General features: G+C 50.3%; 1 protein-coding gene across 7 annotated transcripts in view; it reads left to right on the forward strand.

Moving 5' to 3' along the window:
- Mtcl1 (microtubule crosslinking factor 1) overlaps positions 1-14,156 on the forward strand; it is a 120,531-nt gene extending 106,375 nt beyond the window's left edge. For 4 of the 7 annotated variants that reach the window (XM_052750190.1, XM_052750192.1, XM_052750191.1 and 1 more), the window contains 4 exons: positions 1,339-1,617; positions 3,710-3,741; positions 6,294-7,833; positions 12,985-14,156. In XM_052750190.1, coding sequence (XP_052606150.1) covers positions 1,339-1,617; positions 3,710-3,741; positions 6,294-7,833; positions 12,985-13,185 — 2,052 coding nt within the window. In that variant the 3' untranslated portion in view covers positions 13,186-14,156. Of the gene's footprint in view, positions 1-1,338; positions 1,618-3,709; positions 3,742-6,293; positions 7,834-10,347; positions 10,405-12,984 lie in introns of all 7 variants that reach the window. The other 3 variants (XM_052750194.1, XM_052750195.1, XM_052750196.1) reach the window with 1 other exon arrangement.
- Positions 14,157-15,751: the final 1,595 nt, after the last annotated feature.

Below are 15,751 nucleotides of genomic sequence, written 5' to 3' on the forward strand. Positions count from 1 at the left end.
TCATGGATGTGGACTCAAATGGCTTCAGAGAGACAACCTGTAAAGATGCTCCTAAAAGCCAGTCTGGGTTTGAGGGTTTTTTTTTTTTTTTTTTTTTTTTTTTTTTTTAAGAACTTCCTCCACCATCTCAGCACTTGAGGATTGGAAATCTTGAGTCAGCCACTCTTTCCAGTGAAATCCAAATGACATTCTGATCGTTAGATAATTTACTTATTCAAGGGTATAGTCAATCTAGGAGAGTGTGCAGTCTCTTATCACAAAGTCCGAGGTGAGACTAGCTTCAGGCCCCGATTGCACTTTCTATAAGTGTTTAGAAAGAGAGAGGCGGTAAAGAAGAGAGCCGAAGCCTGTGAGCCACAGCCCTGGGATATCCCGTCGGCCCTCTGTGATTTTACATAGCTCTCTGATAAAATACCCCCACTTGGGATCTCCCACTGGAAGAAAGTGCTTATCTGCCGAGTGAACTGCACATTCCAGGCCCCTCTGCCAGCTCACCTGTCTGCACATCTCCACTGAGCTGGGCAAGAGTCGGGAAATCACTTTTGCTTGCAAAGCAGCAAGGCACACATCCACAGCTTCAGCCACTGCCTCCTTGAAGTGCTGGGGATTGGACCGGGGCCTTGAATGCGCTAGACAAGTGCTCCCCTCACTGACTGTGTCCCCTGCCCCTTCCTCGATACTCCCAGTGACCTGTCTGTCCGCTATTTCTTCAGTTTACCAAGTCAGGCCAGATCTTCAGTCATCTTTACAGCTAAGTTAGAACTCTCTCGAGCAAAATTAAAGTTGTCTTTAGCACCGTGTGGCCACAATCCAGTTCAGTTACTTGGGTTATATATAGAATTTGTTATCTGCCTTGGATCAGTTAGGAAAATGGGGTTCACCTCAGGAGTTTGCCATTCATGGCAGTATTCCATGGAGCATAACTAAAGTTCTGGAGGTAATTGCAAAAGAAAGTACTAAACACAATGCTTATTCCCATTAAACTTAAAAAAAAAGTCTAATTTCCCGTGAGCACAAATTGATAAATAAATTATTGGACTATAACAAAAATGAAGAAGACAACAGCAAAACCCCTCAAAACATAAATATTTGCATCAGGAAGATTCCATAGTCCTGGTAAAGTGTGCTTTTCTTTAGAAGGCATTTGCATTTGTGATATTATTGTAGGACATTTTGAAACTGAGGTCATGATTTTAAGAACATTTGCTTCTAGCCAAGCCTTTTCAGGTAGACACTTGCAATTCAACATAGTGGAGAAAGGATGGTCTTAGAAAAATTGTCACACTGGGAAGGGAGGCTGATTCTTTCCATTTTCAACAGTTCTGTAACTTTCTGCAGTTACAGAAAGAGAACAGTCCCCGGAGAAGTGGCAGTTTCCTCTGCAGTGAAAAGGAAGACAACACTCGCCCTTTCCCACACCAAGGAGGCCTCCGTGCGCCCCGACCTGTGTCCATATGGCCCTGTGCAGACACTGACTCCATCCCATTTGAAGACCGGCCGCTTTCCAAACTGAAGGAGTCGGACAGGTGCTCAGCCAGCGAGAACCTGTACTTGGATGCTTTATCTCTGGATGATGAACCAGAGGATCCGCCACCCCTCAGGAACTGCCTTGCCAAGGTCAGCTTGGGTTTGTCCTCTGAGGTTCCTAACAGCAGGAGGGAGCTGCCATTAGATACAGCCAGTGTCTGGCAGATGCCCCTCCTAGCAAGTTCCCCAGACAACCTGTGCATTGAGCCAAGTGACCCTTTGCCAATGGAGACGGTTTTGTTTGGTGGACCTGACCCTACTCCTGTGGTCAGTTTAGCTTAGCCATCTTGTTGTGGGTTTAGAAGTGCTGGACTAGGGTCCCATGCAACATGAAAACTCTCAAGAACGAGTGTAGTCAACAAAACACAACAGACAAAATAAATGTGTATTTTCAACTTTTCTTAAAATCATTCTATAGTTTTCTGATTCTAGAAAACTAATGGCTGAGAAATAATTCTGTATTAAGGAATTTCTTAACATTTAGTAAATATCTCTAAATGGCAGCTGCTATAAATATGTTATTCTAGGCAAAGGGAAAAAGACCCAACAATTGAATCAACAAATGAGAGAATTAAAGAGAGCCACCAAAATTTCTATGGCACAACGTCACTTATTTTCCCGTGATGATTTTTGTTTGTTTGTTTTGTTTTGTTTTTCGAGACAGGGTTTCTCCGTGTAGTTTTGGTTCCTGTCCTGGATCTCACTCTGTAGACCAGGCTCGAACTCACAGAGATCCGCCTGGCTCTGCCTCCCGAGCACTGGGATTAAAGGCATGTGCCACCACCGCCTTTAATGCACTGGCTGATTTTATTTTTAAAACCTCATTTTAAAAACTGGTATAGGAATAGCGAGACCCTGTCTCAATAAAACTGGGATGATGGGGTGGAGACACTAGTATAGGAATCATTACATGTGATCCGATTAACAGTGACTGTACTGGGTACTGTTCTTTCAAATACCTCAGACTTACAGGGACTTGCCTCAGATAGTGCTGAAATATGAGGACATTCTGTGAGTTGAATGCCCATGGTTCAAAATGCTGAGACCATAGGGTTTCAGATTTCCAATTTTTACACAGTTTGGGATATTTACATATTCATAATAAGGTTTCTTGGGGATAGGACTCAATCCAAACACAGAAATCATTGATGTTTCATAATCACCTTCTGCCCATAGCACTAATGGCAATTTTAGTCTATATGTTTATTTTGTGTGTAAAACAAATGTCAGAAATTTTTAGATTTTGAAGTATTTCAGGTTACAGATTTTTGGATTAAGGGATGCTCAACCACGTACGTCAGTGACGTCAGTGACGTCAAATATTTGCCTTACCCTCAGCAGTGTCTGTCAGGTCGGTGGAATGATTGTTGGTAGGTCTGCCCTGCCACAGATCTGCAGGCGATCTGCGTGGTCCAGCTTTGTAGCCGAGAGAGCCAAAGATCCAAGTGAGACCCTTACTCCCCTGTGTGGAGGAAATCAAGGCTTGCTGTCTGTGAGGAAGGACATGCTTCATTGTGACTATCCCAAGGAGTATGGCTTCGTTACTGTCAAGTGATTGTTTCTTCCAACCCATGTCAGCATGCAGGTCTTTTCTCAATAGATAGACACCCTTTGCCTTTGTGTTGTTTACCACACAGCTCCCGCTGCTCTTGAGGGGCAGTCACTGTCTTTCTACTTCCGATCCTAACTAAGAGTATTCAACAGCAAGCAGGAGCCCCTGCCCGGAAGATGCCACCCATACCAACCTCCATAGCAAGATTTGGACCAGAGGACATCGGTCTCCCAACTCTCCACTCACTCTGTTAGCTTCCACTCCTCCACCCACATGCACACACTTGGACTTACTCGGGATGGCCAGTTCTTTGAACTTCAGTGGGGAAGTCCTCTACGGGAATGCAGGAGAGCCATTTACTCAGCCAGCTTTAGAGTCTGTTTTCCTCACTCAGGCAGGCCCCTCCCTCCCTGGGGAGGCTACAGAAGCTCTTGCCCTCCCATGATGCTGCGGATGCTGCCTTTACTGTGAAGACTTCAAAGGGCTCAGGGCAGTAGCCCAGAACTGGGCCTCAGTGAGCATTTTAAACCACATCTTAAGGGGCCAGAGCAAAACGAGTCACTTTAGCGCAGATAGGATTCCTAGGAAGCCAAAGTCGACTGATTCCGACAAACATTTGTTTTTTTACAGGAAGAAGAAAGTTGCAAGGGAAATCTTCAAAGGTAAGTAAAATTGATTGCTAAATTAGAAATCTTTTGCTCTTAACATTCCACCGTTTTGATGCAGTGTTTGTGGGTACTCTCCGGAATAATTTACAGTAAGTAGTTGCTATTAAATTATTTGCTTCGTGGATTAGTATTAGCAACAAAAAGAACACACGCTGATATGTGTCTTATGACAAGAACTTCCCAGTGCTTGAAGAGGTCAGTTTTTCAAAGGTCTCTGGAAAACTTTCCTCTTATGGGCTATTCAGAAAACCACTGCACTCAGGAGGCATTGCTCCTGGTACATGGGGGATTTGTTGTTACAGTCCTTCCTGCGGTGATCCCCAAAGGAAACAGACCGGAGCTGTGGCCCTTCGTGTTAGCTGCACACCAGCTTCCTGCTCGAGAGCTCATGCTCTCCGGTTTCTGCCTTTTCTTCCTTCTGTACATGGATACACGTTATCTCCAGTCCATCTATTTCTCCGTCAGTTTGCCACTTTCAGTAACCCTCCTCCTTTTTGTCTGTGATCTTGGAGGCTGTAAGTGACCATCTCCTCTGTCGCCTACGTCGTCTGTTGTCCACACAGCCGACAGAGTTGTCTGGGCATGGTCCTGCCCTTCTCTGGTCTTCCCTGGGCAATACAAAGTATACCCGAGGGCTTGGGTAATCCTCGTATGCTTCTTACTGCTCTGTTTCCCTGGGTCTGGGACTTAAATGCCTTGGGACCTCGGTCGCCTCATCCACAAATAGGAGAGTTTCAGATTCTTGAACGATTTTGTTGTTTTATTTTCTTGGAGAGTTTCAGATTCTTGAAAGACTGTGCTATGTTATTTTCCTTGTGCAGTTTACACGTATGGGCACACAGGAAGCCAGTCAGTATCTGACACAGAAGCAGCCCACCCAGTTTAGCTGTCCCTCCAACTGCTCTGCCCATTGCCAGCAGCATCCACAGCTCCGTGTCCAGGTGAAGGCTTCGAGCCGTTTGCTTTTGGTAGTCCAGGCCTCCCGTCTCTCTGTTTCTTTTTTGCACTCTGTTTTTAAATCTTATTTGCCTCTGTTGATCTCAGATGTAGTCAACATGCGGGTTGTACATTTTAAGTAGCATCAAAATGTTCAAAACCATGAAAGTACCGACCCCTCCCCGGCCATGCACCGTATGAGTTCTAGCCGTATGGTGGGTCCTGCCCTATCTCTTGCATCAGGAGGCACTTGAACATGCTTCCTCTGCGTCCTAGTCTCGTTTCATCTATGTGGCCGCTTCTAAGGTCCATGCCCCTCATGCCTGTGCTCCATCCAGCTAACCCCAGAGGCACGAAGCCCCCACCCGTGGCCGCCACTGGTGGTTCTGTGTAGCAATCATTGAGTATTCAGACTTGTTCATGGAAGAGCCCCAGTCTGGCCTTACTGTTACTACCAGGTTTCTGTGGAGGGGTGATCTGTGCACTGGGTCTGGGATCCCCTCTGACATGGCCAGGGCTGAGACAGAACCCTGGGTGCACACTGTCTGTCAAGGTGAAGGGAAACTGATCGAGCGGGATGGTAAGTTGGTGTCCGCCTTGCCTCCCACTTCTGCCGCAGTTGGAGTGACTCCAGGCCACAGAGGCTCTGTCACCTGAGGTGGTGGGCACACCCAGTCCCCAGCCTCTGACCATTTGTTTGCCCTGGTGGATAGGCAAGCTGCATGACTACCCTAGTCACCTCCTGACTTGTCCAGTATGGCACCCCACCGCCTCTGGGGAGACTGAAGAGCAGGTAGAAAGCATTCAACAAATTTATGTCGGATTGAAACATGAGGAGTTAAAATGCTTGCCCTGAGGAGCTGCACCCATATGCATATACGCACTGGGCGATGGCTACCGAAGTCCAGCTGTTGTGACTCACCTATCTTCCCTCTTTACAGTTGTTTGTGTGTCGGAGGGAGTGTTCCTCCTACAGAGGACAGAAAGAACACCCAGAGAGAGACCACTTGCCTATAGAGAGGAAGGCTGAGAGAGGAGAGTATGCCCTCACGCCGAATTGCGTGGGCCTGATTGGATTCTTGTTTGAAAAAAGACTGGAAGCTGACCGCTTCCCTGTTTTCCCCTACGTCTTCCAAGTGGCCTTTGGAGACTGTTAGTCCTTCAGGCCAGTGGAGGATGAGGCTGGGTGAAAAGAGAGGTGGGCCTGGAGATGTTTCACCAGACTCTCTGCCTCGTCCTACGGGCTCACTGTAGCTAGAGATGATGGCGTGTTCATCTGCACAGGTCGGTGGAAGCCAGTAGAGGATGATGCTCCCCAGTGGGCTGAGTGGCCAGACCACAGTCTGGAATTAGCTATGACTGGGTAGATAACCCACGTGTCTGTGCAGCCATTGCGGGGGTAGCTCTGTTAAATTCAGACCAAGGTAAGGCTGTAGGCACAATTGCAGAGCAGTACAACTGTGGGCGCTCATGGGGTGAGCATATCAGCCACCCAGGATATCGAGGGGCTGGCCCGATCTTTAAGAGGTAGGTAGAGGCAGGCACCTCCGTGGGTACGTCTGGTGTAGAGCACAGCCCAGAGCCGACACCTGCTTTCCTTCTTTCCCCAGGGCTGTGTCCGTGTCCTGTATGTCTGAATTCCAGCGTCTGATGGACGTCTCCCCATTCCTGCCTGAGAAGGGCCTGCCGTCTGCCAGCAGCAAAGAGGATGTCACTCCGCCCCTGTCTCCCGATGACCTGAAGTACATCGAGGAGTTCAACAGCAAAAACTGGGACTATACTCCCCCCAGGACTGGGACCGATAGGCCTCCAGACCTCTGGGCAGACAGGACCGAAGTGGGGCGGGTAGGACATGAGGCCACCACAGAGCCTTTCCCTGACTCCTCCTGGTACCTGACCACAAGTGTCACCATGACGACGGACACCATGACCAGCCCGGAGCACTGCCAGAAGCAGGTCCTGCGGAGCCACGTCCTCACCGAGCAGTCCGGGGTGCACGTGTTGCACAGCCCACCTGCTCTCCGCCGGGTTGACAGTCTAGTGTCGGGTGGGGAGGGCAGGAGCCGAGGGGACCCCGAGGGCCCCTTCCCCGTGAGCAGAGCAAGAGGGAACCTGGCAGATGCCAAGGGAGGTCATTCGGAACCTGTGCTCAACAGGTGGCCTTGCACCCCACCCAGGCACCCCCGAGACTATGTGGAGGGGTCCCTCCGCCCCCTAGACAGACCTGTCTGCCCCTCCCTGGGGTTCACCTCCCCACTGCACAGCCTAGATATGTCTAAGAACATGAGTGATGACATGAAGGAGGTGGCCTTCTCTGTCAGGAATGCCATCTGCTCTGGTCCCGCTGAGCCACAAGTCAGGGATATGGCCTGCCAGACCAACGGGTCCAGGACTGCAGGGACACAGACCATCCAGACAATCAGTGTGGGCCTGCAGACTGAGGCCCTGCGGGCCGCCGGCGGCGTCACCAGCAGCCCCCACAAGTGTCTCACGCCAAAAGCCGGAGGTGGCACTACCCCCGTGTCTTCTCCTTCCCGAAGCCTTAGGAACAGGCAGGTGGCCCCTGCCATCGAGAAGGTGCAGGCCAAGTTTGAACGCACCTGCTGCTCCCCAAAGTATGGTTCCCCCAAGCTTCAGAGAAAGCCCCTCTCAAAAGCTGACCAGCCAAATAGCAGGACCTCACCAGGCATGGCCCAGAAAGGATTCAGCGAGTCGGCCTGGGCCCGCTCCACCACCACCAGGGAGAGCCCTGTGCACACCACCATCAACGATGGCCTCTCCAGCCTCTTCAACATCATTGACCACAGTCCCGTCGGGGTGCGAGCCGGGAGCCGCTCTCGCTCAGCGGAACCTCGCCAGGAGCTGGGTCCAGGCCAGGAAACGGGCACTAATTCCCGAGGGAGGTCGCCCAGCCCTCTAGGGGTGGGCTCGGAGACGTGCAGGGACGATGGTGGAGAGAGCACGCCCGTGAGACAGGACTTATCTGCGCCCCCTGGCTACACACTCACTGAGAACGTGGCCCGGATCCTCAACAAAAAGTTGATGGAGCATGCCTTAAAGGAGAAACTAGCCAGCGCCCACAGTCCCTCCGGTCTCACCAGCGACAGCCACACCGGAGAAGCAGGACCAGCTGAACCAGGATCCATGGAGGTAAACTGGGTACTGCCCCACTGCCCATCAGCTCTGCCTTTAGCAGCCTAGCATAGGAAGCCTGGGGTGGGTCCTGGGCAGTGGTTTCCGGAGTCCTTGTAACTGGGCAGGGAGGGATGAAGTGAGCTGGGAAATGGACCAGGCAGAAAGACAAACCCTGAGTAACTTATAAGAAAGTTTACTTTCACTGCCCTCAAAATGGTGAGGACGCGGTTTGGTCTGACTCTCCTCTGGTCTGGGTTAGTCTTTCTTGGTCTGGGATTTGTACCGGGGGGGGGGGGGGGGGGGGGGGGGGGGGGGGGGGGTGGGTTATACTTAGTTCCTCTCTCTGTGTGACTTGGTACAAGTGTGAAAACTGAGTGAGCGGAAGCCGTGTGTGCATGCCTGTCTTGTCAGGACTTCTCCACACTGCAGATCTTTATGTGTGGCTTCCTGAGGGGCATGCTATAGTGTATTTGGGCCACACAGACACAAACTTCTTTGATGGGGAACTACAAGAGTAGCTTTTGGATTCTCAGGCCGCCTCAGTACAGATCAGCAGTTTTTCTTCTTATGAACCACCCTTCACTGGAATCAGGTAATGGATAAAGTAAAAACTGTGCCCTAATAGAATATGGCAGTGGCAACTGAATTCTATTGATGCATATGCCCACATGTGTTCTTGCTGTGGAAAAGAAACAAAAACAAACAAATGAACAAAAAAACACACACACACAAACAAGGACACCCACGGGCATGGTGGTCCACAGCTTTAGGGAGACAGAGGCAGGTGTATCTCTGAGTTCTAGGCCATCCAAGGCTACATAATGAGAACGTGTCTCGAAAGAAAGAAAGGAAATCCCATGTCCACAGCAAGTGAAACAGCCTGATGACAGCAGGGGGGGATTTGCGCCTCACTGTCAAGGCCTCGCTGACAGAGCAGGTCTGTCCAGTCAGTGATCACATGACTGCCTCGTCCAAGCCCAGCCACTCCCACGTCCGGCAAGGGCAGGGGCAGAAGCCAGCAGGGTGCTCCCAGGCTGCCCACTGCGTCCTTGCACAACACGAGGAGAAAGGTGTGTTTCCTCTGCCGCTTGCCTCACCCTGCTCACAGGTTCCCCGTCCAGCCCTTGGAGGAGTATTCAAAATAGACAGTTCACACCAGAAGCAGGTCAGGCCACGCTGGTTTTGACAGTTACCTGTAGAAACGGCAATCCCCTGAGCTGCTCTTCCCAAGGTCTGAGTTTTAGGGACAGATTTGTCACATGCTCTGCCAACAATGGACATCACAGGATAAGAGTTCTCAGGTAACAAATGGTGTCTCTTTTGATGTTTAGACCACCAAACCTCAGGAGCCCTCAGATAAGTTCCTGTGGCTTGGGAGGGTCTTTTTGTACATGAATACTTTGCCTTTCAGTTACAAGAGAGCTTGTTTTAAAGCATTGTCCATTGCCTGTCTTGAGTTTCTGCTCCTATTAGAGACCAAGTAGCAATTAAGTTCAGGAACCAAAGAACCTTTGTATTCTTGTCAGCAAATGCTTAGAGCAACTGGGTAATGCGGAGGTTTAATAGTCATAACACATAGTTGAATGGAGTCAATGCCTGGGGGTGCAAAACTCACAACACCACTGCAGGTCACTCTGCACGGCCCTTATTCTCTGAAAAGCATGTGTGTAGAGCCTTGCACCTCCCCTGCACCCCTCTTACCCCCCACCCCCTACCCCCTACCTTGTTGGCTCCCAAGCAAGCAGTTTCAAGACCCAAGAGCCCGCAGGAAGACTCACCGGCAGCATTTCAAGGCCATTGTGGGTTCGTCTGTCTTCCCCTTTCTCTCAGCAGTTTGCTTGTTCTGGGTGCCAGCAGAACCAGTCCTGTTTGGATGGACCCCACGTAATAGGCCCGTTGGGAATCACGTCTCACCTCTTTGACTTTGTGGCAGGTCTGGCCTTCCACACCCAGAGCAGCGGAGTCGCTGGTGTTTCCCTAGCCCATGCCAGGCACCCTGTGTAGCATGTTACTGGGGTCTGAACACATGAGAGACGGGAAGTGTCCCTTCTGTGCTTCCCTCTCACCCCTCAAGTGACCCCGGCCTCTCTCTTGAAGCTTGGCAGCAAAGGCAGAGATGTGCCAAGAGAATGATCTGGCGTCCTTCCCTCCCAGAGCTAAGTGTACTGGGGTACATTCGAGCACACACAGCTGTAGCTTGTGGTGAGCAGAACAAGGCAGGCCGTGTATCCAGCCATACCACTATCACCCCTCACATACGTGCTGTCAGAGAACTGGGAAGCCACTGCCTGTCCCTGGCTCTGCTTCCTTCTTCAGTCTGTTGACACATGGCAGAAGACGGTCCTGTGAGCTGAGTGCCATGGCCGCCGCCTCCTGCCCCTACCCTGCCTGCCTCTGAGTGAACTCAGGGACCACCGTTCTCTCCTGGGGGCCATCTTGGAGCAGGGACTCTACTTGTACTGTTCTTCTGTTTGAAACATACTTTCCAACGGACTTGTTTTTCTCTCCTTTCTCTGTCTGTCTGCCCAGAACCAAACTGTCTTACTAACTGCCCCATGGGGACTCTAGCCCTGCCTGCCTCACACTGTAAGTGCCTCCTTCTCTCTCGCTTCCGCCTGTCCAGAGAGTTGTGTGTGTAGCTGACTGTGCTCATGCTTGTCATCCATCACCATCTGTGGAGATCCACTCTCACCCCCAGGAATGGACCCCGAGTACAGACACCCCACTTTGCCTGCTCCAGGGTTGACTACTTAGCATGTAGATTCCGCTGGCGTTTCTCCCGTCCTGGAGTTTGCAGTTGGAGAAAGAGAGAAACATTGGCTAGGAAGGGCCATCTCAGGCCTTGCCTGGAGGAGCCTTTGAACCCAGCTTCTGTTGGTTTTAGACCCACCCACCACGGCTCACTGGCATTTCAGTTGCATAGGTGTGTGGCGGTGCGCTGGGGTGTGGTGTGCATAATATGTTGAGCCTTCTCGCTCATTTTTTTTTTTCAAACAATTGTGCCAGAAAGAATAAACCCAGATATCTTTTGTCCTTCCAAGTAAGTCTACTGGTGAAAAAGTAAGTCCTTGATAAGTATCAATGAATAATAATACTCTGAATGAATAATAACAGAGACATCTCTGTTGCCTGTATTTTTGAGAACTCAGCATGGCCGTCAGAGCCTGAACTGAGGAGACCTATGAGAAAGTACACGTTGTAGTTTGAGTCAGGGATGTAGTCACCCTCCTAATCTACCTGAAGTTAAGAACTGAAGTAGAGCCATGCTGTATGTGGTGGCGCACGCCTTTAATCCCAGCCCTGGGGAGGCAGAGGCAGTGGATATCAGTGAGTTTGAGGCCAGCCTGGTCTACATAACAATGTCGAGGCCAGCCAGGGCTACATAGCGAGACTCTGTCTTGGGGGTAGGGGAGACATAGCCACCATCAGATAGAAGTCGTGTCCCCATAGCAGGGGGAGAGGCTGAATGGCCAAGAAACTGGCGGAAAAGACCATTTCCACACAGCCACCCCACTGGCTTCTGGGTAAAGGACAGCATCGCTCATTGTGTGTGCTGGTGTCTTACTAAGGAAATGTTAGTTTCCTTGACATTGTGGCTGCACATTTTTTTCCTGCACAAACAGGTGCTAGTGAGGAGGGTATGAGACGAGCTTGCTCTGTTCGGCCTCAGTGGGAAGAGGGGCTGGATAGATCTGTAGCGGCAGCCACACTGATATTTGGCAAATGTGCGCATGCTCACTCCTGTAGTAGTGGGAGCCGGGACATGGATTTCACAAACCGTACCCACCCTCCTCCAGGTACTGTGAGGTGAGGTAACGAGACACAGATACAGCACCACCTTGACCTCACACGTATCCACAAGGTAGCTATAGGTACATCCTGGCTGTCACGGTACTATCAGTATAAATGGCCCAGGGAAGAGCCTCCTAGGTCAGTTAGGAGGCATCTGATGGAATGGTCTTAATGTTAATGTTCCCTTTCTTGCTGTCCCCTCAGGGATGAGGGGAGGACTCTACCCCATTACTCCATTGCTCTTGTAGAAGCCTGTGGGTCCCTTCCCACCCTCGGGTCCTGACATCCTCACTGGCCATCTCTGAGCGTCCTTGGTCATATTTTCATCTTCTCCCAAGAGCCATCGCCTGCCCACTGGACACAGCATCTGTCCTTGCATCTCTGCTGTTCCTAATTTCTTCATTCTGGGTCCTTCATTGTCTGTCATGTCTGGATCTTCCAGTTCACCTCTTGACTTCCATTGTGGGGCCTTATTCCACGACATCCTCTTTGTGCCTTTCATCACGGTACTATACCACCTCACGTTTTGTGCAAGCGTCACCCGCAGTTCACACTGCGTGTGACCCAGCTCCCCACCTTCCTGTGTGTTAGTAGCTTCCGAGTTTGGACATCCCCGTTCCCTGACATGCAGGCGAGGGACACGTAGCGCCACATTCCTTTTAAACAAGCCAGCGGCTGCAGATGCGCTGCACCATGACTGAATGCTGTGTGTCACGTGGTCAGCAGCCCTCAGAATGTTACAGTGGCTGAAACACAAACACACGAGCACCGTCTCGGTACCAGTTTGTAAGACCGCCGCCACGGTGACGAGTCATTAAAGAAAACTAGACCTCAATTAAAATTTCTGTCTGCAACATTTTTTTCCCCACATTGTGGGAGTTTGTTTAGCCTTCTGCCAGTCAGCTTGGAATAAACAGTGGCAGAGTTCTGTTTGAATCCCGTTGCTAATACAGCTGGATGCCACCCCAGGTCCCTGTAGGCCTCCGTAGACTGAGATCCTGCGAGACTAGCTCAGTAGCTGAAGGGCTCCTTCAAGGGGCTCAAGGACGGGGCTGGGACAAGGTGACCCCCATTGCTTCCTCATCATCTCTGTGTTCCAGCTCCGGAGATGCCCTACAAGCAGACCCATGTCCCTGTGTTTTGCTGTATTTTTGTCACAGCGTAAAAGGTCACATGTCACGTCTCCGGTCATTCATGTGGAATGTTTTCCTGATCACTTTTGAGTTACTCCCCGTGCATGCCATAATCACTGAGATGCTGAGGCCACCTGGGCTGTTCCATTTGACTTCCATGTGTCTGAAGTGTGTTGGGGCCATTGCCGGGCGACGCTGCAGGTCTGAGTAACGCTGTCTCCCTCCTCTCTCGGCTCTGAAGGAACTACCTTGTTCTGCACTGGCGCCATCCCTAGAGCCCTGCTTCTCCAGGCCAGAGAGACCAGCAAACCGCCGCCTTCCATCCCGCTGGGCCCCGCCTTCCCCCACCGCCTCCCAGTCTCAGTCACCTGGAGACCCGGTGTCGGTGTCCTTGGAGGAACACGGTGAGGAGGAGGTACCCGAGGAGAAGCCACACCTGTGACGTGATGCAAGCTTGCATGGATTATCACCGGAATAATTCACTGTAATTTTGCATACCCAGACCATCACCACCCACCAACCCCTGCCCCAAAGGAGAGATGTAGCTTTCTCAAGGTCCAAGGATGTTTTTTTTTTTAAAAACACACGGCTGCTGAATGTTCAACCTGGTAAACTGAGATGTTTCGGGAATGAAACAGTAAACGTGCCTGTACTAATTTTTTCATAGCTCAGAAAACTATTTTTGTCTCCATCTTTTTTACACACAATATATTAAACAAAAAAAAGGGTAAATAAGGTATAAATAGATTTAAGAGTTTTAAAATGTGCATCTTAAGAGATTCCAGACACCCTTGTTCTCGATCCTGACTGCCTCTGTGAAATTTGCACTGTTCCATTTTGGTTGGGTTTCTCTCTATTGAGTTCAGAGTGTTCTAAGTTAAATCTTATTTTGTCCAGCGCTAAGTTTTTTAAGAGTCTTTTTTAATGCTTCGGACTGTCCAACTCAGTAAACTCTTTTTAGTGAAAAGGCCGTGAGGCCAGAAGACAAGTGTGTCCATAATCTGGAAGGACGCAGATCAACATGTCTGGGAAGGTACGGAGCCCCTCCGATGGACTTAAGACTCACTGGATGACCCATATACTCCGCCTACCGCACGTCCTCGGGCACCTGTACATACACTGCTCTGCCCCCGCCCGCACCTGCGCGTGCGTCGGTCTGATCCACTGTAACTCATTGTGAAGTTCCTCGTACCGTACGGTTCCTGTCCGTCCCCCTGTCCCAATGAGACAGCAGCCCCATTCTTAAATTATTGTTCAAACATTAACTGGCAGCGTACAAAGCTCACTCGACATTTTCTTGTTTAAGGGAAAAGCACTACAGAAAATCCCGAGGATGCCAAATTGAGACAAATGATGGTGCCTCAGAGTCTGTCTGAGACCATGATGATGGAGAAATAAAGCCCTTACAAGGTCTTGGTGTCACAGTTCACTGGCTCCTTCCTCCCCGCCCCCCATGCCCCTCCCCCTCTCTTCTATAGCTCTAAATGGGAAGTTTCCCCAGGTTTTCTGTAGCTGGCAGAGTGCAGGCAAAGGGTGTAAAGAAGGGGGCCGGCTACCCATCTCCTGGGCCCACATACTTGTGAGATAGTATTGTAGCTTTCCTGGACTCTGAGGGTCCTGGGAAATTCTCACCACAGATGATAGAGCTGGGAAGGGCCACACAGCAAGGTGGCTCCGAAGGAGGATATGTATGTGGTCAGCCTCTTCCCTTCTAATCGGGCAAGGGAGTAAGTAGCCCGCAGCTCTGAGCGTCATTCATCTCCACTACAGACATGCAGCCCAGCATCCTGGTGGTGGGGGGGTGGTGTGAGGCTGGAATTACGAAGACCCTGCTGGAGAGCACAGAACTATTCAAAAAGGCCAGAGCTTCTGGCTTTGGTGTTTCCGTAGCCCAACGGTTCTCTTCTTACAAAGATGAGGTCATAAGGCCTCTTCCCAGGGTCCCGCAGTTCCCCCTTTAAATGGTTTCCAAAGACAAGTGTTGGTGCAGAGATGGGGCAGTTGGAACCTTGGCCGCATGTTGGTGGAGACGTTAAGTGATGCAGCCACCGTGGAAGACAGCGTAACAGTCCCTTTAACCCTCAAACAGAGTCACTGCATAGCCAGCTATCCGGTGGCGGATTCACGAAGCTTCTAAGTTAAAATGAGACTCATATAGATACCTTTATACTGCTTTTCATTGAAGCATTATTTATAACAGCCAAAAGAAAAAAATAGAAATAACACATATGTCCACCTGCAAGTGAAACAAAATGTGTATTCACAGTGGAATATTAGCTAGCAGCAGGAAAGAAGGACACGGGGGGCGGGGGGGGGGGGGGAGGACACTGTGGTACATTCTTCAAGGTGGGTTGTGGGGCATTTACCCACCAACCCCACAGCTCCCCAGAGTTTTCTTGAGTGCGAGCAGCAGGAAATACTAGAAGGATTTATTGCGGAGAATCTTGCGGAGATAAACAGAAAATAAAGGATAGCCTCGAGAGGGCCTGGAACCTATTCCAACGGGCCCCGACTGTCTCTGCCCCAGGGTTTTTATAGAGACGCCAAGGGGTGGAGCAAAAGACCTCCTCCCCCAGCACAGCCAAGTGCAGACCATCCCAGACACCTGCACTCAGGCCCGTGGTCCTAATCATCCTCTATGCGGACCTGCTGGGTAAAGCCACGAGGAACCCGAGAACGGGCTCCCACAGTGGGTGAGCCTTGAAGACCTAGACATGAGGTAAGTCTGTCACTACTAGTTGTATGATTTCCATTCATGTGATATTTACTAATGCAGCCATTCATAGAGACAAATTAACATAGTGGTTACTGGGGGGTTGAAGACAGAAGAGAGAGGAGTTGGCATGAAATGGTGGCAGGGTTTCGGCTTAGGACGAAGATAAGATGCTGGAAGTGGGTAGTGATGGTCACATTGTCCAACAGTGAGGATACACTTGATGCCACTGGGTTAACACTTAAAAGAGCTAACATGGTAAATCTTTTGCACACTTTACCACAAGAAAGCCTTC

This window comes from Peromyscus californicus, unplaced genomic scaffold (assembly GCF_007827085.1).
Source record: "Peromyscus californicus insignis strain IS unplaced genomic scaffold, ASM782708v3 Scaffold_21__1_contigs__length_65335640, whole genome shotgun sequence".
In the NCBI taxonomy this organism is placed as follows: Eukaryota; Metazoa; Chordata; class Mammalia; order Rodentia; family Cricetidae; genus Peromyscus; species Peromyscus californicus.